Source organism: Diospyros lotus, chromosome 4, assembly GCF_014633365.1.
Source record: "Diospyros lotus cultivar Yz01 chromosome 4, ASM1463336v1, whole genome shotgun sequence".
In the NCBI taxonomy this organism is placed as follows: domain Eukaryota; kingdom Viridiplantae; phylum Streptophyta; class Magnoliopsida; order Ericales; family Ebenaceae; genus Diospyros; species Diospyros lotus.
In genome coordinates, this window is record NC_068341.1 from 5,942,012 (window position 1) to 5,962,984 (window position 20,973).

The following is a 20,973-nucleotide window of genomic DNA, read 5'->3' on the forward strand; positions in this document are numbered from 1 at the left end:
CACATGACTTTACATATTTCTCCTGACAATCAATTACCACATTTAAGACATGTCACATTTTTAAAAAAACAACAAACAAAAATAAAGTTTTATATAAAATTATAACGTTTAAAATTATACAAAATAAATTTAAAATAATGAAACTATATATAAAATAAAGATAATTTAAATAATCTATATATATATTATAACAAAACAGCCGTCAATTTTTTTCCCGCCCATTTTCAGTTACTATTTTGATATTTTATTATATTTTTTTAATTTGTTTGCTTACCCAAAATAGAATTTTTATAGGTCATTAATTAAGTCTATATTTGTGAAAAACATGTAGTTCTTGGAACATGTAAATGGTTTACAAAATAAATTTAAAATAATGAAACTATATATAAAATAAAGATAATTTAAATAATTAATTAATTATAATAATCAAAATTTTAAAATTGATTATCCATACATGACTTTACATATTTCTCCTAACAATCAATTATCACATTTAAGACAAATCACATTTTTTAAAAGATAACAAAAAAATAAAGTTAAAAAATAAAATTATAATATTTAAGTTATATAAAAAATTATAACATTTAAAATTATAAAAAAAAAAAAAAAAAATTAAATTATATATAAATAAAAATAAAAAAAATTTACTTGGCAGTCGGTATTCGACGGTATAACCTAATATATCAAGATTTCTCCCGATTTAAAAAAGTCTCATTTTTTTGTAATTTATTTTAATTAAAATTTTATGTTAATATTTGAAAATTAATAATATAAATAAATTAATAATATTTATCTTGTCTTTTCATATACCAACATGCTTACATATTCTTCAAAACATTATTCAATCATGAAAAAAACCATTTACATGTTCCAAGAACTACATGTTTTTCACAAATATAGACTTAATTAATGACCTATAAAAATTCTATTTTGGGTAAGCAAAAAAATTAAAAAAATATAATAAAATATCAAAATAGTAACTGAAAATGGGCGGGAAAAAAATTGACGGCTGTTTTGTTATAATATATATATAGATATAGACTAGTATGACATACCTAACATCCAAACACGCCCTTAAGGACACAATAATAGCGGAGATCTACGAGGGCGGAGGGTTTCTTTTTTTTGAAATAGAGAGCGGGTTGGAGGAGGTTTCACTTTCACTACTGTTGATCAGTGGCATTTCTTCGAGCACCTGCAACGCAGGAATGGACGTCCCCAGAGACCAAATCTCTACGCTTCTTGACAATGGACTCTACAACTCTGCTCAGATGCTCGTAAGTCTCTACGTCACTTAACTTCATTTCACCACGTTGCTGTATTTGCTATTGAACACAAAGCGCGGATTAGTACCCTCCTAATTGTCACTAGGGTTTGTCTTTTGTTTTCGCTCATTAATTTGGATCCAACAGGGTTGTTTTCTTGTATCGTCTTCCGCCGTAAATGGTGAGACCAGTCCACAACTCAAAGCCGAAAACTTGGTATGCGAGTCTCAAGTTAAATTTATTTATGTGGCCTCCCTTCTAAAACTGATTGCTCATGAGTCGTTTTTTGTTCTTTCAGGTCCTCCTTGGCGATGCCCTGTTCCGAGAGAAGGAGTATCGCAGGGCAATTGTAAGATCAATTCACATGCATACAGATATGACAATTGACATAGATCCACCTTTCAGCCTTGTTTATGAACAGATAATTGCAACTGATGAATGTACTGCTTTTTATTTCTGTTGGATTCCAGTTCTTGTTACTTCTGACTTTATATTATTGTAAAATCAAAATAATTTTTAATTGAAGTTACTCAATTGGCAATTAAAATGGGGTTTGTTGGTGGTTCTGATGGGTGTTTAGTGTGAAGATTTGGCCATATTGGTGATTACTGTGAAGTGCAGTTTCTGGGATGCTAAGCCATTGCCATTATAAATTTGTCTGAACATAAGGATGAAACACAAATCTTTATAAGTGCTGGGTCTCTCTGTTCTTGTTACTTTTCCCTACTTGCTTGCTCTATGCACATGTAGCTTAGCCCCACCATGGGCATGCTTTGCTCCTTGTGGGCCTTTAGGGTCTCCATCCGGGTGGTGTAGGACTTGCCAAGAAGACCAAGTTGGGTTTTGTAGATGTTGAATATGGAAGAGAGAGAGGGAGGGAGTGGGGAAGGGGTATGATGAACCGGTGCCACTGCCGCAATTTTGGCTCCAACACCATGGATGAGAAGCAATCTCAAGTAGGTGACAGGGAAGGCGTGCTTTTTCCTCTTGATCCCAGTTCTGCGATGTCATGAAGCTTACACACTTGAGGAAATTTTACCATAGATTATCTATTGAATCTAATAGGCTGAAGGCAAGGAATATATCTTGTAAATGTCCAATGGAAGTGCATGACGAGAAGGGCCAATATAATCTTCAGGATACATCTTTACCAAATTTAATATAATGTTTTGTGTCAATAGAGTGCCAGTAAGAACATTGCATTGCAATTAATAGACTACACGGTATCTCTGGAAGCATCAAAAAAGAAAAAAAAAATGGAAATTATTTGATGGAAGGAAATTGTGGTGGAGAATTGGATTTTTTTTTCTTTCTTTTGGTTTTTTCTTTTTCTTAACTGTTTTGGACTCTCTGTCTCCATGTCAGGTTCTTTAGAAACATTGGTTATTGTTGGAAGCTCTAAATTGCTGATAGTGGCTTTTAAGTGCTTAAAAAGTCCATGGAGGAAAAACTTGCAAAAATATAAAGCTATCAACCAGCTAGGGATGTATTTACATTTATTTTTGTTGGTGTTAAGTGAATATTCATTACTTCTTGTAACAGAAAAAGAAGTCAAAGGCATTAGTTTTCTTAACGATGCATAATTAACTTCAATACTAGTTTTAAAAAACGTTGTTTCTGGAATTTTTGGTTCAAAAACCAATACAACCAAATGTGTGATTCTTGGATTCTGTCTCCTAAACTTGTGATAAAATTTGCCAAAACTGTTTTCGGCAACACGAGACAGTTTTTGGAACCAACTCTAAGATCTAGTTCTAGAATATAAGAACTGAGATAAAATCCAAATTAATTCACATAGTTGTGAAGGAAAAAAGGCCAATTTGTCCTTGAACTTTTCAGTATTGGTCAATCTGGCCCTGGAACATATTTATTTATTTATTGAGCCCCCCCCACACCCCCCCCCCCCAAAAAAAAAAAAAAAAAAGTTCAGGGGCTAAACTGACCAAATCAAAAAGTTGAGGGGCCAATTTGGCTTTGGGTCAGCTTGTACTTGTCCTTCTGTTCTATAAAATTATTGTTTGGGACATTGAATATCGTTTGGATGTTGTTGTAAAGCTTCTTAATCTAGTCATTTTGTTAGCTACCATTGAAAGTGCATAATCAAGATACAATTAATCTCCCTTCCTTGTTATATACTGTTTTTCTGTCTTGACCTTTGCCATATCATGGAATGGCTGGTACTAGTGCTTCATTTATTCACTGCTTGTTTAGCTTATTTTTCTGTTGCGTGACAGCATACATACAAGCAAGCATTGCAACAGTGCAAGATTATTCCTAAACAGAGTACAATGACTAGAAATTCGTTATCTGCATCGAACAGGTCATCTTCTCCAAATTCCTTTAATGTTTCAGGGGTTAATGAAAACGAGGTAATTTGACAATGTTACCTTATCCTTTTTTCATTTTTTGTTTAGTTAAATTGTAGCAAGAGGTTTTTGTTTTTCACCTGAGATCTTGGATATGTAATTTCTTGTAGTTGTTTCTCCTACATCTTGGTGCAGGTGAAATTCAAGATTGCATCTTGTCACTGTTCTCTCAATGAGAACAGAGCTGCCCTTGTTGAGGTTTCGTTTCCCAACTTTCTATTCTTATTGTTGTTTCTTTTATCAAGTTGTCAGCTGTAAGATACTTTTTGATGACGTATTACTTTGGTATATTATTGTGGTTACAAAACGTGCATTTTCATTTCTGGGTTGTAGATTTTGTAGGAAAGATTTTGATCATATTTGTTTTGTATGTTACTGTTATATATTTTGGATTTACTGTATCTGCATATTGTAGGATAATGGTTCTGAGCAACTTGGGTTTATTTTGTAGTTTCTATCATTTTAAGGACACACTTATCCTGTGTCTACAGATGGAGGGAATTCCAAGCAAATCTAGAAATTTACAAATGAATCTATTGATGGGAAAGCTTTGTCGAATTTCTCGACATACTCGTGCTGCTGTTTCTTGTTATAAAGAGTGTTTAAGGTTTGTCATGTTGGATTTCTCAATGCCAATTGTCATTCCTTGGATAATAATTTCAATTTGGGCATTGCAACTTTTTTCCTTTCTCTATCATGCATGTGTTTCTATGATTTCATTCTCCACGTGGCAACTGAAAGTGAGCTGTTTTGGTGCTGTCTATGAGCCTGAACGTGAAATATTCAAACATCTTGTATGCATGGTGAGGGTATATGAAATTTCTGGTATACAAATTATGTAATTAAAAGAAGCACTCAAGAATGATGGTTGTGGATGAGAGAATTGCCGATATAACCTGAAGTATGGCAGTAGTATAATGAAGAAAAAGTACAGCAAGGTTGAAGAAGAGCATGGCAGTTGTACATAAGCTGATACTAGGCAATGGCAAGGGATATTTCTAGAAGCTGATATATGCTGTAGTTATCATGTTAGTTTTGCATTTTTTTTTTTTTGATAAAAACAAAAACTAAATACAGAAAAAAATTTGAAAACTGAAACTAAAAAAATTATCAAATGCCCCTAAATAATGTAGTTACTGCAATAATTGTCTGAGCCCAACAATGATAATGAAGAATCAATGGGCTGTCATAGCAATAATAATTGAGGCACACCAGTCCAGCTGCCAAATAACAGCTGAAGTAATTAAAAAAGTCCAAAAAAAAAAGAGAGAAAAACTTGTTACCTCCTTCAAACATGTCTAACCTGTTTATCTATATATGGGCGCTAGACTTATTGTAAATAATTTTGTTAACCACTCTACAGTTGGTAGCTTACTTGACTATTTATCTTCTATGATTGTTGTCTAGTTCTCCAGTGCTCCCCACCCCTAAAAAAAAAAAAAAAACCACCACCACCACAGTGCAGATAAATAAAAATGTTTAATAGAAAAAAGGAAAAGAATTGAATTAAGGAGGCAAAGCTTGTACAAAAGAACTCCATCTGATAGAACTAAAAGACAGACCAAGACTCCAAAGAGAAAGGTCTCTTGGTTCTCAACAACCAAAAAGGGAATTGAGAATGGTACCTTCATAATAGCTAATAGATGTACTCCAAAGAGAAAGGTCTCTTGGTTCTCAACAACCAAAAAGGGAATTGAGAATGGTACCTTCATAATAGCTAATAGATGCTTTAACTAAAGATTTACAATCCATATGTTTTGCACTCCTTCAAAATAGACCACATCACAAAAAGAATAATGGCTTGCCAGATCCTACTAAATCAGCATATCAAACACCCATTAGACCAAGAGTGTATCGGGTCTGACAATGACGCATTGAACTCCAGAGAAAAGAATAAGAGCCCCATTTTTGGCTACTTAACTGTAAAGAAGATGATGATCGATTGACTTCCCCCTCCTTCTGCCCATATAGCACCAAAGTCTAACTTGTCTCTTTTTTCTCAAGTTGTCAGCTGTGAAAATAGTATTGAGAGAAGGCAACCAAAGACCCTGTAAGGTGCCTTACCTTTTAGATATCTTTCTGAGTGAAGTGAGACTCCCTCAAGTGACCTGTAAACAAGCAAACAGAAAACCCCCTTTCCTTCCTTAGCCAAAAAAAAAAGAAAAAGAAAAGAAAAGGAAAGCATCCTTCCTTGTTGGGAGTCAAGCCAATTGGTTCTCGCTTGGACTAGTAGGGGATGAAAAAAATTATTTCTACTCTCTGTGACTGAACTTGAATTATAATTCTGTCTGAACTAAATGTCAAAATGTGATTACGTCATAGATTCAAATCAGAATACCAATATTACCTGTAGGGCTTCTATTATTATTACTGTTGTTATATAACAACATATTGATCATTATAGCAGCACTGCTATCACCATATTATTTTTGTTATTCTTTTTATCATTATTGATGGCATATTTTAGTTTCTTATTCCATGCTCATATTTCATATGCTTTGCTTGTGGCAGAAATTGTCCTTGTGTTATTGAGGCTATCATAGCTCTATCTGAACTGGGAGTTGGTGCCAAGGATATTATTTCCTTATTTCCTCAGGTTTGTTAGTATTTGGTAATATCAAAATCAAATGTCTGCTTCATTCATTCAAAGTGCATGTGAATATGGTGCTCTACCATCATTATGTTTTCTGAGAAGTATTTATGTTTTGATATAAATTTAAAGTATCATGCTTTGTTGGTACTTGTTAATTTAACACTATGGAAGCTTTTGGAAAAGCTGAAAAAGGGGACTCCAAAAAAAGTTCAGTTTGCTAACATTCTTGTGCTAAAACCACCTGAAGTGTCAAGGTTGAGGTTGACACTTGAAACCAACCTCATTCTAGATGAAATATTCGAATGATATCTATTAAATTTTGTTAACTACCATCTCATCTAAAAGGTTAAACGATTAGACGGAAGATTTACTTTATCTTTTATATTACTATTTTTACTCTCAAGTCTCAATGATATCATTGCCATAACAACAATAAAAATCGTATGCCATAATCCTACTAGGTAGAGTTAGATACACGAGTTTTAGCTTTCCAATCATTACTATTCATGACCATATCTTTTGTAAGGCTGTTATACCTCATCTCATGTTTAAGGGTTTATAAATGATATCAATACTGTATTAATTACTGTCTTTTGACAATTAATAAAATTTTATTCATAAAATAATTATTTTCTATTTTTGATAACTTAAAAAAATTTAAGTTCTTTTGATTGGTTATAATGTTTTCTTCTTTATCAGTTCTTCAACGTAGTTGTGTCTTTCATAAATTATTTTATAGGGGGGTTGATGATCTACTCAACTCGAGGTGGTTGGTTTTGGTTCACGTATTGAAAAGAAATAGATATTGATGTTTCTCTGTATCTCTTAGCCTGTGATTTTGTAAGACAGGCTTGAGTCAAGCCAATCTTTTTGACTCATCAGATCCATCCCAGCTCGCTTGGACATCCTTGAACCTGGTCCTTGAATCAGCATTAGATTTGGACTGCAGCATTGTGTGTGGCATGATGTAGTTTGTCCATGTCTTAGGTCATGATACTTTCATTTAGACAGTCTTTGCCATTCCTATCGTTGCCACAGATAATAATTTAAGAAAGAATATTAGGATTATTTTTTAAACTACTACTATCTATAAAATAAAATAAAAACTAAATTATTAATTAAACCAAATTAATTAGCAATCTACTACTCCAAGCAGCAAGTGCTGGTTGAACAAACATTCTTTTGCCTTTTTTTTTTTTCGAAAGAGCTGTTGGTTGAGCTAATGGTTCTTTCAAGAAGCAATGATTCAAGCACCAGATTTATGCTGATGTGGAACAACGAGTAGTAATGATGCGGTCACCAATCAAGACTTGGCCCAAGGCCAACCCAACCAAACCGGAATAGTATCACCAAAATAGTAGTGCCATAATGTTATTTTAATACTTCTTAAGTTTTAGAATTCTACTTGATTTAGGATTATATTTTATATTTCTACTTGATTTATGATTCTATTTCATGTTTCTACTTGATTTAGGACTCTACTTCATGTTTGATTAGGGTTTTATTTTTATTAGGATTCTAGTTGACTTTTATTTAGGATTTATTTCTATTAGAATTCTAGTTGGATTTTGTTTTCCAAATATTAGATGGATTTGGATTAGCCAAACACTATAAATATACCTAGGATCTAGAGTTTGTAATCAAGTTTTTCTTAATCAAATTTCAGCAACCTATTTGGGTTTTCTTAGCAAAACAGTCTTGTTTTTGCGTCTTCTTGAAAGCCAAGTTTCGGCCATTGAAATTTACTCTTTTAAGGGTTTATTTTGGTGTGTGTTTTCACACACGCGCTACACGCTACGTCAGGTGGTATCAGAGCTGTTCATCAACCAATCAGATGGCCAATCTTGAAGGTAACGATAGCAACCAGCCTCGTGACGGTGATTGGGGGCTGCCCGCGGTTTGGAGAGCAATCGAAGAACAACGGAAAATAACTCGTACAATGGAACAGCAATTGGAGCGAATCCGCAACCAATTGGGCATTTTACAATGAGTTAAGGATAATCGAAATCGGATTAATGGCATGAATCAAGCCGATTATGTTAAACCGGGAAGACCAGTCATTAATCCTGTCCTCATTAATCCTAGAAGACCAATGATGGATGATAGCGACGATGAGGATGATCTTGGTCGTATGATAGCCAACCCTAGTGGTAAAGGGGTTAGGAAGAATGCGCAGCAACACAACTATTGGGGAAACAATGAGTATAAACTAAAGAATGGCTTTTCGATGAGTTTGGAGCTTGATTTCGAAGATTATGTTGTCCCAGCAACCTCAACGTCTACAAACTCAGGTCTGATTTATGCTGCTAACATGACAGAAACTCCAAGGTTATTGACTCATACTGGGTATTTTCCAGTCCCGAGGGCTCAGGCATTGTTTCGCAACCCAATGATGGTGGCGTTTCTTCTGATTGACTTGCGATTGTAAAGGAGATGGAGGTCATGGTAGCAGATCCTTCTACAGTTTATTCAAGTTCTGGCATGGTTGAATCTAAGGCAATAAGAACATATTCACCTTCGCAATTGTAAAAGCAAGATGGTCACATGGGTCTCTTTGTGGATAGGGGTGTTGGATCTCTTAGGCTAGTTAACTCAACTGCTGCTATAGTTGATCAAGTGTTTAGACCAAAGGAGGATTCAAGCATCAATATTTTAAGTGATGGAGAGACTGCTGGTAGTCATGGAATAAGCTTTTATTCGAAACAGTTGCACAAGAATGCTTCTCCTGACAAGAAAAATCTACGAATGAATTCAGAAACCGTTGAGGAGTCAAAATCAAGAAAGCTTATGATAGAAGAAGGGCCTGTGATAAGATCTACCAGATTAGAGAAACGCTCAAAATGGAATGATCAACGTCCTCAATCTAACAATAATAATACAATGGAGGAAAAGGGCAACAAACATGGTGATGGTTGGACTCATGCCAACGAAGATAGGGCTAAGAGGGGAAGGAATGTCTTTGCTCATGTTCCCTTAGCAGAAAAGTTCAAGCGGTTCAGGAAGATATCAAACAAAAGTTGCACAAATAAAAAGTACAAGGCGACAGCTGACAAGCATAGAAAGCACAAGATATTTGAGCTTGAAGATGAAGTCGTGATATTCTTGAAGAATGAACGGATTCCAGCAGGAAAGCAAAACAAGTTCAAGCCAAAGAAGATCAAAATTCGAGGTTAAATTTTTTCTCAAGTGAAGGTGAATGATGCGGTCACCAATCAAGACCCAACCCAAGGCCGACCCAACCAAATCGAAATAGTATCACCAAAATAGTAGTGCCATAATGTTATTTTAATACTTCTTAAGTTTTAGAATTCTACTTGATTTAGGATTCTACTTTATATTTCTACTTGATTTAGGATTCCATTTCATGTTTCTACTTTATTTAGGATTCTACTTCATGTTTGATTAGGATTTTATTTTTATTAGGATTCTAGTTGACTTTTATTTAGGATTTATTTTTATTAGAATTCTAGTTGGATTTTGTTTTCCAAATATTAGATGGATTTGGATTAGCCAAACACTATAAATATACCTAGAATCTAGAGTTTGTAATCAAGTATTTCTTAATCAAATTTCAGCAACCTATTTGGGTTTTCTTAGCAAAACAGTCTTGTTTTTGCGTCTTCTTGAAAACCAAGTTTCGGCCATTGAAGTTTGCTCTTTCAAGGGTTTATTTTGGTGTGTTTTTTTACACACGCGCTACACGTTGCGTCAAGTAATTTGTTAAATACTTTTAGAGTAGTGGTAGTTTAGTATTTTTTTTTTTCATAAATAATAGTTGTTTTAAAAGAAGTTTGTTTTATTAGCTTTAGTGGACCTTTTAGGTAATATTCTTAAAAAGTTGCCATTCCAAGGAACATAATTTAATACACTATATTTAATGGCTGTCTAGATTTTTTCTTCTATTAAGTTAATAATCTTTTTCTATATATGATCTTATAATTTTTATAATTGTAGACAAATTTTAAAAATTTATATAACACATTATAGTTATCTCATTAATCCTCTTCGAGTACAAAATTTAAAATCAGAGACCTTACATAGAATTAAAGTTGACTGGCTGGTTAAATCTGTAAAACTGGTAACTGGTCTAGTGGAAAAAATGGGGTGGTGTTTAGGTAAACTAGGCAGTCAAACGGATGTCTAGGTGATCTGCCCCCCTATGCAATGGAGAATAGCATCGATACACATGGCAGAGAATGAAGAAAGAATTGTAAAGATGGGCCATGATGAGAGATTGAAAATGGCCATCTCTCTCCTTGAAGAGTACAGGCTCCTATTGGTGTTAAAACCTTATGTATTCTCAAAACTCAAATTTATTGTGTTTTATCTATGGGTCTAAACTCATTTAAACTCCTTCGAATAAATTTATTTAAACTTATTAAAACTTATTTAAATAAATTTATTTAAACCCTACAATTCCTTTCAATAACAAAAATTGAAAAATAAATAAAAACTCATTTAAACTCACATATCACATGAACAGAAAATATTTTGTTTTATTTATGGGTAATGCTAACAATTGCCCTAAGGGTGATAAATGCACTTTGTTTTTCGAAATTGCATTTATCATCAACCAATAAGAGTGTTTAAATATTAAAAACAAGGTGGTGCAAATGTAATGAATGTGCCTTGTCTAAAAACAAGGTGCATTTATTGCTCCTTAACTATTGCCCTTAGGGCAATGATTAGCATTACCCTTTATTTATTTATATATATTCAAATAAATTTATTAATCTTCATTAAAAACTTTACAAATTCCTTTAAACTTCTCTAACCCTACAAATGCCCTTGGCTAAATTTAGAAAATAAAAAGACATATATTTAAACCCACATGCCATATTGACGTAGTTGCTTTATGCTCCAATTTATTTATTAAACTCATTTAAAGTCCTTCAGATGAATTTATATGCAGTCGTTAAAATTTTTTAAATTAAACGAATTTTTTTCAACCCTATAAGTTCCTTTGAATAACAGAAATAGAAAAATAAATGAAAATTCATTTAAACTCATATACCATGTAAAAAATAATGTTGCTGTGTTTCCAATTTCTTTATATTATGCTGATTTTCTTTTTGATTCTTATTAAATGTTTAATTTGTAGTTCAAATTATTTAAAGAACCTAAACCTTGTAAATTTCCAAAACTCAAATCTATTATGTTCTATTCCTTTTTAAAACTCTTTGAAATAAATTTGTTAATATTTATTAAAACTCTACAAATTATTTTGAATTTATTTAAACCATATGAATTCTTCTAGTAGAAATGGAAAAAGTAAAAGGACACATATTTAATTTTAAACCACATGCTATATTGACACGATTATTGTATCCTTTGATTTATTAGAACATTTTAAAACTCAGTTTGATGAATTTATTTATACTCATTAAAACTATTAAATGAATTTATTTAAACTTTACAAATTTCATTGAATAATAGGAATGGGAAAATAATAGAATACTCATTTAAATCACATGTCATGTAAACAAAACACCTTAACTCTTTTGTTGTATGCTTTTATTTGTATGTTTATATATAAAAATATGATATGATATAATTGATGCTTAGATTAGAACATACAAAATTACTCTTTTGTACAAAAACATATACTGTGTTCTTGATTCAAATTTAAAACATAATTTAACATGTCATTAATAGTAGGATTGCTTTTGTAATTATGTCGTTGTCGTTCTTTATTTCTCTAAGCTTCCATTTTTTATATAGGAAACTAAAAATAAAAAATTAATTACAATAACATATCTCTTTTATTGTAAAATAGCCCGGCGCGTTTTAGAACACTGGTTGTTATAGTATTGATTTAAGAGTCTCCCACCAAATTTTTCTTGAGTTTCCTCTATCTTTTTTGCTAAAGAGTTGTTCCATTATATTGTTCTTCTCACTTGGGCCTTTATTGGTCTTCTCTTTACATGACCATATTATCTTACTTGTGTCTTATGCATTGTATCTTCAGTAGGAATCACTCCAACTTTATTATAAATCACTTATCTCTAATTTTTTCTTTGTCTGGAATGAGTTTAGAAAAAATTAATTATAATTCATTAAATGGTAATGTCATGTGGAAAAAACCTTATCAGTGTAATTGAGTATCAAATAGATATAAACTCAATACTTTTAATCATGTAAATGACAAAAAGAAAAATAAATAATTATCAACAACAACATATCCAGCCTTTATCCCACTATGTGGGGTCGGCTACTTGAATTCTAGACTTCCATGTATTTATCTCTTTTGTCATATTTTCATTTAGGCCCATACACTTCATATCAAACTTTAATGTCTCTTCCAAAGTCTTCTTGGGTCTGTCTCTACCTCTTTTTTTGACTAATTATTCTATTTCATCAACTCTCCTCACATGAGGGTCTCTTGGTCTCCTTCTCACATGACCAAACTATCTTAGTCTAGTCTCTCTCATCTTCTCCTCGATTGGCACTACTACTTTTTTTACAAATAACCTCATTTTTAATTTTATCTTTTCTTGTACGGCCGCACATCCATCTTAGCATCCTTATCTCTACTATGCTTGTCTTTTGCTCATGCTGGTATTTGACTGCCTAACATTCTGAGCCATGTAACAAGAATGGTCTTATAGCTATCACATAGAAATTTTTCTTTCAGTTTTAATGGGATTTTACCATCACATAACACCCATGATACATTTCTCCATTTTAGCCAACTTACCTTAATTCTATGAGTGACATCCTCGTGAATTTTTCCATCTTTTTGAATCATTGATCCCAAATATCGAAAATGGTCTTTTATTTGTAAGATTTGGTTTTCTAATTTTACTATAACATCCTCCACTCTTGCATTCTTACTAAATTTACATTCCATATATTCTGTTTTCCTTCTACTTAATTTAAATCCCTTAGATTCTAAATTGTTTCTCTACAACTCAAGCTTAGTGTTCACTTCCTCTTTTATTTCATCCACCAACACTATGTCATTTGCAAATAGCATATACCATGGCACCTTTGTTTGAATGTGTTTAGTGAGATCATCCATTACTAAAGCAAATAAATATGGACTTAGTGTAGAACCTTGGTGCAGTCCCATCGTAATTTTAAACGGTTCAGTATCCCCTCGCATGTTTTAACTCTTGTCTCTACACCGTGATATATGTCCTTAAATGCTTGTATATAGGCTATTCGGACTCCTTTCTTCTCTAAAACTCTCCATAATACTTCTCTAGGGACCCTATCATAGGCCTTTTCTAGATCTATAAACACCATATGCAGGTCCTTCTGCTGATCCCGATACCTTTCCATTAGGCACCTCAATAGGTATATAGCTTCCATTGTTGACCTATCAGGCATGAAACCAAACTGATTTTCCGAGACATTTGTTTCTTTTTTGAGCCTTTGCTCTATTACTTTCTCTCAAAGTTTCATAGTATGGTTCATTAACTTAATTCCTCTGTAATTTTCATAATTTTGAACCTCTTATTTGTTCTTGTATATAGGAACCAAAGTACTCTTCCTCCACTTATCTGACATCTTTTTTGATTTAAGGATCGCGTTAAATAATTTTGTTAGCCAAGAGATGCCCTCTTTTCCCATGCATTTCCATACTTCTATTGATATATTATCCAGTCCCACCGCCTTATGATTTTTATCTTTTTTAATACTTGGCTTATTTCATTTGAACTTATGCGTCGATAAAATGTATAGCTCACGTTCCCTTCGGAGTTACTAAGACGTCCCAACTTAACTCTTGTGTCCTCACCATCATTGAATAATTTTGTGAAATACTCATTCCATCTCTCCTTGATCGCTCTCTCATTCACTAATACATTTTGGTTTTCATCTTTTATGTATTTCACTTGGTTTAGATCCCTTGTTTTTCTTTCTCTTGTTTTAGCTAATTTATATATATCCTTTTCTCCATCTTTTGTATCAAGTCGTTTATATAGATTCTCATATACTTTTGATCTTGCTTCACTAATAGCTCTTTTTGCTGCCTTTTTTGTTTCTTTATAATTTTTTAGGTTTTCTTCATTGTTGCATTGATATACAGCCTTATAACAAGTTTTCTTATTTTTAATTTTTAATTGTACCTCTTCATTCCACCACCAAGACTTATTAAGGTTTGGGGTTCTATCATTTGTCTCTCCAAGTACTACCTTTGACGTGCTTCTCAGGGCAGTAGCCATTTCCCTCCACATTTGGTTTGTCTGTTCTTCTCCATTCCATTCCCTTCTATCCCTTAATTTTTTTTTAAGATTAGTTGTTTCTCCTCTTTTAAATCCCACCACCTAATTCTTGGATTTTGTTTTATGTGATTTTTTCTCTTCCAATTTCTTACTTGGACGTCAAGTACCAAAAGTCTATGTTGAGTAGTGAAACACTCCCCCGGTATCACCTTACAATCCCTACAACATAACCGATCCTCTTGTCTTATGAGGAAGTAATCTATTCGGGTGCTTGATGTGACATTTTTATATGTGATTAAATGTTCGTCCCGTTTTTTGAACCTAGTATTGGTTATGATGAGCCCATATGCCATAGAAAAATTTAGAATAGATTTACTCTCATTATTAATTTCCTTGAAACCATATCTCCATGTACCTCTCTATAGCCGTTTTCGTCTTTACCCACATGACCATTTAAGTCACTTTCTATAATCACTTTCTCTCATTTTGGTATCATTTGTATGAATCTCTCTAGGTTCTCCTAGAATTTTGCTTTTATCTCTCCTCACATAACCCCGCTTGTGGTGTATATGTACTAAAGATATTCATAGTCATTGTTCCTAGACCAACCTTCACCATCATAAACTTATCCCCTATTCTCTTTATATCCACTACCTCATCTACTAAGCTTTTATCCATAATAATCCCCACTCTATTTTTCGCTCAATCATTTCTTGTGTACCATATTTTATATCTAGTTTCTGATAAAGTTTTTGTTTTTTTCCCTACCCATCTCGTCTTTTGAAAGCACATAATATTAATTTTTCTCCTAATAATCATATCTACCCCTTCCATAGATTTGCCTGTTGATGTTCCTATGTTCCATGACCCAATCCTTAATCTATGAATTTGGCTTTGGCCTTGACTTTGAATTTGATTTTGATTTTAGTTTTGGACTAACTTCTTTACCCACATCTATCCAAGCAAATGCGGAGACCCTTGCTTATTTGTCACTACATCCGGGCGCCGATGCAGCGGCCCTAGCTCACTTGATTCACATATCACATTGTCTAATTTTGGATTTTGTAATGTTAAAATTTTACAAATTTTATTAAAAATAGAAAATAAAAAATAATTAAAATTCATTTAACATTTTTTAAATGATAATGATTTATAGTTAAAATTTTACAAATTTCAAAGTAAATAAAAAAACTAATTAGCTGTTATATGGACACTAATTGCAATTCATTAACATTCTTTAATAATAATGCTTTACAGTTAACATTTTATAAATTGCATTGAAAAATAAAAAAATAATTATAGAAAATTAAACTCTTTTGCAACAATTCTACTCTTTAGCGAACGATAGAATGGACAAAAAATGTTACTCCATTCTCTATGCTTTCATTTCTTATATATAATATGATTTGAGATTTGCAATTTGATTTCTTTTGAATATAATTTTGATGATCTTGGATGGTGTTACAGACGCCAAATAGAAGTGGGAGACCTCCATTTGATCACTTTGACTCAAGCCGTTGGTTGCAGGTAACTGATTGATGTTATGATGAGGTTCTTATTTTTACATCCTTTGCTATGTTATGCTATATTTTGCTTCATGACTTGTCTGCATCAAGATCAATTGTCACGCCCAAGCATACACGTCTTTTGTACCTAGTTAGCTTGTTTCAATGGTTCCAAATTCTCCTTGTAGACTGCTCAGACTGTCAACTAGCATTTGTTTGGTTGCTCTAGGCTTTCTTTTTCTGTGCACATCCAATAGATGGTTGCTGGTGCCTTTTGATAATCAATATAACCATTCGTTTACTCACAAAATAAAGTAGAGGTGCTTCTCACAGTAGGTTTTAGAGTGATAATGGTAAAAACATGGATTGTGAAGAAGGGACTCCCTGCATTCCTGTTATTTTAGCAAAGAAGGGGAGGGAGCAAGGGGCGTGTTTGAGGAATGATCTTGAGAGATCCTCTGATGGAATGGAAGGTGGAAGGGACAAAAACTCAATATTTTGAAGTTGCGGCTTTCCTGAGTGTTTTTCACTACAAAATACTTTCTGTTTCTTGTTTTCGCTGCTGCAAGCCACACTTCCCCGTTTCCTTTTTCTGTGGTAAGAATGCTGTTCTCTACCGAGCAGTACCTTAATTATTTGTTTTCTCTGTGCAGCGTTATGTTGAGGCCCAGTGTTGCATTGCTTCAAATGATTACAAAGGTGCTAACTCTTTTGGTGAAAGTTCTGAACATGTATAAATTTAGTGTTGTTATTTCTCTGCAGCCACTTTTGCACGTGCATGTATATTTGAGGATCATTCATCTTATTTAGTGGGCCGAATGCAAAAACATGCATATGTCTATTATCCTCAGTAGGATTATGAAAATATCAACCTGGAGCACGTAGATGATCTAAACTAGCTTTGTGATGCTGATCTGCCAGGGAAAAGTTGAAATCCAATTGCTTTGAGCCTCTTATTCTCTGAACTGCAAGATGGCACAGTGAATGCATGGTACCGCATGACATTATGGCATGCATATGGTTTAGAATATCCATGAGGCTCTCTATAGATAGATAACGAGAGATATCTGGTCTTTCTTCTAGTATGCAATGCCCATAATCTGGCAGCTGATCTCTACTTTATAATTGCTGAATGCTATTGGCTGTTGCTTGTGGAGCATCACCTCTAGTTGTTTCAGGGGTCAGCATCAATTCAGAACTAACTGGAAGGAGGGAAATAGAAAAAGTAAAATCTCAATTGCCATTGAATCATATCTGGATATAGTACTCAGAATCAAGAATTAGTTCTTACTTATGTCATGTAAAAAACAACATATGAAGACCTTCAACAACCATTGCTTCTTCTAGATTAATACATTGTTTCAAGGTTTATGCTACTTGACTGTGCTTTCCATGTCATTAGTTTTGGTTCTGAATGTTTGGTTTTATTTAATGGTTCTTAACATGCATGTTTGTTTCTGACTGGCAGGTAGTTTGGAGCTTTTCACAGAACTTCTACAACGTTTTCCTAATAACATACACTTATTGCTTGAAGTAGCAAAGGTTAGGAATGGTTGTTCTTGAGTGAAGTCAAGCTTATTATGCATGTGCAAAAGATGTCTTGAGGGCTAGTTTGCACAAAATCTGGTTTTGTTAAATGGTGGGGCTGGTGCAAGTTAGTTTCACTTTCACTTATATACAAAGATGAGATGTAGTTGCCTGTGTACTTGAACTAGTCATGAACTACTGTCCTAGTTCCACATTACATCTGTGCAATACTAGAATGAATGCTGAAACTGGGAAATATAGTAACTGCAAGGAAAGGTGACAAAAGAAATTAGTTAGTTTCACTTATATGCAAAGATACACAGGATCTAGTTTCCTTCATACTTGAATCAGTCCTGAAGTGGTGTCCTGGTTCTGTGCTACTGAATGGTGACATTAGGGAAATATAGTAGCTACCTTATAAAATGGAAGGTACCACCGTAGGCTTATTTGGGATTTTGTTGAAGAGGTTCTTATAAATCTTGTTTCCTTTTTATCCCCTTCTGGCAGGGACCAGGTTGGACTAAAAAATCAAATTGCTTTATTTATAAAATAATGTTGTATGACACAGTTACCATTTGCTAACAATCCTTTATTGACCTGAAGAAGGTGTTAATTTTGTGTTGAAATGATTGCAAGATTCTTCAAAGAATGCTGCTTGCAGACTTGTGGTCTTAATCTATTTCTGTGTTTAACTTGCACTTTATATCATCTTCTGAAGGTTGAAGCCATTATTGGTAAAAATGATGAAGCCATCATGAATTTTGAAAAGGTATTGTTCATTATTACAGTTGATTCTGTAATCTATAATTTGGAAGAAACAAATTTGTTGATTTGTTGGCAGGTTCGATCAATTGATCCGTATGTTATCACCTACATGGATGAGTATGCAATGCTTCTAAAGCTGAAGTCTGATCATTCAAAGTTGAACAAATTAGTGCATGATTTGCTGAGCATTGATCCTTCTAGGCCAGAATTATTTGTGGCTTTGTCTGTTTTATGGGAGAGGAAAGATGAGAGGGGAGCTTTATCTTATGCTGAGAAGGTTTGGTTTTATTACATTTGGTTGGACCAGATTTTACCCCTTTTTGAGTGTTATCTTACTGTTCCAGCATTTCTTTGACCAGAGCATCCGAATCGATGAAAGGCACCTATTGGGTCATATAATGAAGGTACTGTAAAGTCTTATTTGTAGTTAAACTTGGATGTAGCTTATATTGATACTGGTATTTCAATCTAAATGTTGTCTCAGTTTTCTGATGAAATTCATGGCAAATTGGTGTAAGCCTAGATATTCTCTCGAGCTTTCAGGGTAACTTGTTCTTATCAATGAATCGGCCAGAAGCAGCTGTAGTTGCTTTTAGGGGAGCCCAAGAATTGAGATCGGATCTTCGTTCTTATCAAGGTGAGTATTAGAAGGGCTAGGCACATGGTCAGTTCTGATTTCAAAGACATACACCCTCGTAGATTCACCTTAGCTGCTGCTACTTGTGATGCAAATAATCTGCAATTGAAATTTATAGTAACAAGATGAGGAGAAGCATTATGTGACTGGGACTATATATAATTCCAGGTTTAGTTCGTTCTTATTTGGCACTTTCAAAAATCAAGGAGGCATTACATTCTGCAAGAGAGGCAATGAAAGCCATGCCTCAATCAGCGAAAGCTTTAAAATTAGTTGGTGATGTACATGCTAGTAACTCTGGTGGAAGAGAGAAGGTAAGTTTGTAAATATCACCAATTTTGCACTGTGTATTTTTGGGTTATAAACATCCATTTAACTATTTAATTCATCTTTGAGCACCATACTATATCAAATTTCGAATACAGAAATGATAAGTGAGAATGGGTAGTGCTATTAAAAAAATGATGAATATGTTGTTGTTTGGTTCAAGATGACAAGAGAAGTTTGTAGCACAAGATGGAGAGGAAGACTTAAAAAGAAAATTTGGTGGGAAACTCTAAAACATGACTTCGGATATTGTTTGCCTTGCAGAGGGTATTCCATCGAGAGAAATGGCTGGAGGGCTAGAATTCATGTAAGCCTTTTCTCTCCATGGTTGGAGGGTATGCCATGGAGAGAAAAGGCTTGCGCTTGTTGTATTGTTGTTGCTTCAAGATGAGTAGGATTGCTAAATAACTGAAAAGATGGCTATGTCCTAAAATTATTATTATTTTTTTATAATCATCCTAAAATTATATTCTTTTTTTTGACAAAGATAAAATTATATTCTTATGATGACACTACTTTTACATCTGTCATTATTTAGTGGAAGTCTAGATGACTGCTTGCTGAGCTGTATCGTATGTAGGTATATAAACTTTCTTTTTTTCTTTGCAGGCAAAAAAGTTCTATGAGTCAGCCCTCAGGCTGGAACCTGGTTACCTTGGAGCTGCATTGGCATTGGCTGAGCTCCATGTCATTGAGGGACGCAATGGAGATGCTGTTACTCTCCTTGAGCGATATCTCAAAGATTGGGCTGATGATTCTCTTCATGTTAAGCTGGCTCAAGTATTTGCAGCCACAAATATGTTGCAAGAGGCCTTGTCACATTATCAGGCTGCACTAAGGTTATTTTATATTTTCAAACTGTTTTTGCACCCTTGTTTTTCCCTCTATTAACTGACAAATCAGTCCGGTGGTGGATTATAACCATGGCCTGAATGTGCACAATATGCTGCTTTCGTGCCATCATCTTTTCCTCGTAATTTCATGGCACTCTCATTGTAATTGTAAATGCTTGCTTCAGGATAAACCCACAGAATGAAGCTGCCAAGAAAGGATTGGACCGCTTGGAAAAACAAATGAAGGTCGGTCTTTTTCTCATATGCTTCATATTTGCCCTTTGCCTCGTTTTCCCTACCCCGCTTCTACGTGTCAAGAACTTTGCATCCTTTTGGTATAGAATCTTCTTTTCTCCGATCTATTTTTTGATTGGTAAGACATACAGTGTAGAATCATAGTGCTTGTTTATAATGTTGGTTTTTTAGGGAGTGGATCCCGATGCACCTGAAGAAGATGAAGAAAATGAGGTTGAGGATGCTGATGGAGACCAGATAGAGGTTGAGCTTTTGTGATGTGCTCAGGTGGAAGAATACCATTTCCTGGGGCTAGACCGCCTGAGTACAGCTTTAGAAATTATTCTGGTCTATTTGGGTGCGGCCTATTTTCTGGTGGATTGATTGCTTTGTAAAGCAGAAAATCAGCTGCCCTCTTCTTCTATCTTATTCGACGTGGTGTTGTGGAGCAATGACATATTCTTGATGTTGATTGATGCTGATGCTGATGACGGTTACAAGGAGCAAATAACATATCAGCCTTCTGCAAGTATGCAGCTTCAATGGAAATGTATCATCATCCAATTCTTATTGTTGTACAAGTTAGTTTCCTTCGGATCTGTGACTCTGAAAACTGAGACTGTAATCTTGACGGTTAGTTCACGTGTATTGTATTCTTAGAAAACATGCACTTCGTATTGGTTCATTGGTTTAAAAATTTATATATGAACTGTAATAAGATCATTTTTAGGTTGTATACGAATAATAGTTCAC

At 33.9% G+C, this 20,973-nt stretch overlaps 1 protein-coding gene across 1 annotated transcript; it reads left to right on the forward strand.

The window, feature by feature from the left end:
• Positions 1-1,095: 1,095 nt before the first annotated feature.
• Positions 1,096-20,973, forward strand: LOC127799398 (anaphase-promoting complex subunit 7). Its single transcript, XM_052333398.1, has 18 exons — positions 1,096-1,277; positions 1,413-1,481; positions 1,564-1,614; positions 3,500-3,634; positions 3,767-3,829; positions 4,123-4,238; positions 6,143-6,227; positions 15,860-15,919; positions 16,551-16,596; positions 17,366-17,439; positions 18,143-18,193; positions 18,266-18,466; positions 18,549-18,593; positions 18,733-18,826; positions 18,995-19,140; positions 19,763-19,992; positions 20,172-20,232; positions 20,413-20,973. Exons 1-18 carry the CDS (start codon positions 1,209-1,211, stop codon positions 20,497-20,499), a joined length of 1,683 nt encoding a protein of 560 aa, XP_052189358.1. The 5' UTR covers positions 1,096-1,208; the 3' UTR covers positions 20,500-20,973.

Excerpts from the sequence above, each read along its gene's own strand:
- LOC127799398 (XM_052333398.1), top strand. The coding sequence starts at position 1,209 with ATGGACGTCCCCAGAGACCAAATCTCTACGCTTCTTGACAATGGACTC. Across the intron at positions 1,615-3,499 it reads AGGAGTATCGCAGGGCAATT|CATACATACAAGCAAGCATT; the intron begins GTAAGATCAATT and ends GTTGCGTGACAG. Across the intron at positions 18,594-18,732 it reads TATTGGGTCATATAATGAAG|GGTAACTTGTTCTTATCAAT; the intron begins GTACTGTAAAGT and ends TCGAGCTTTCAG.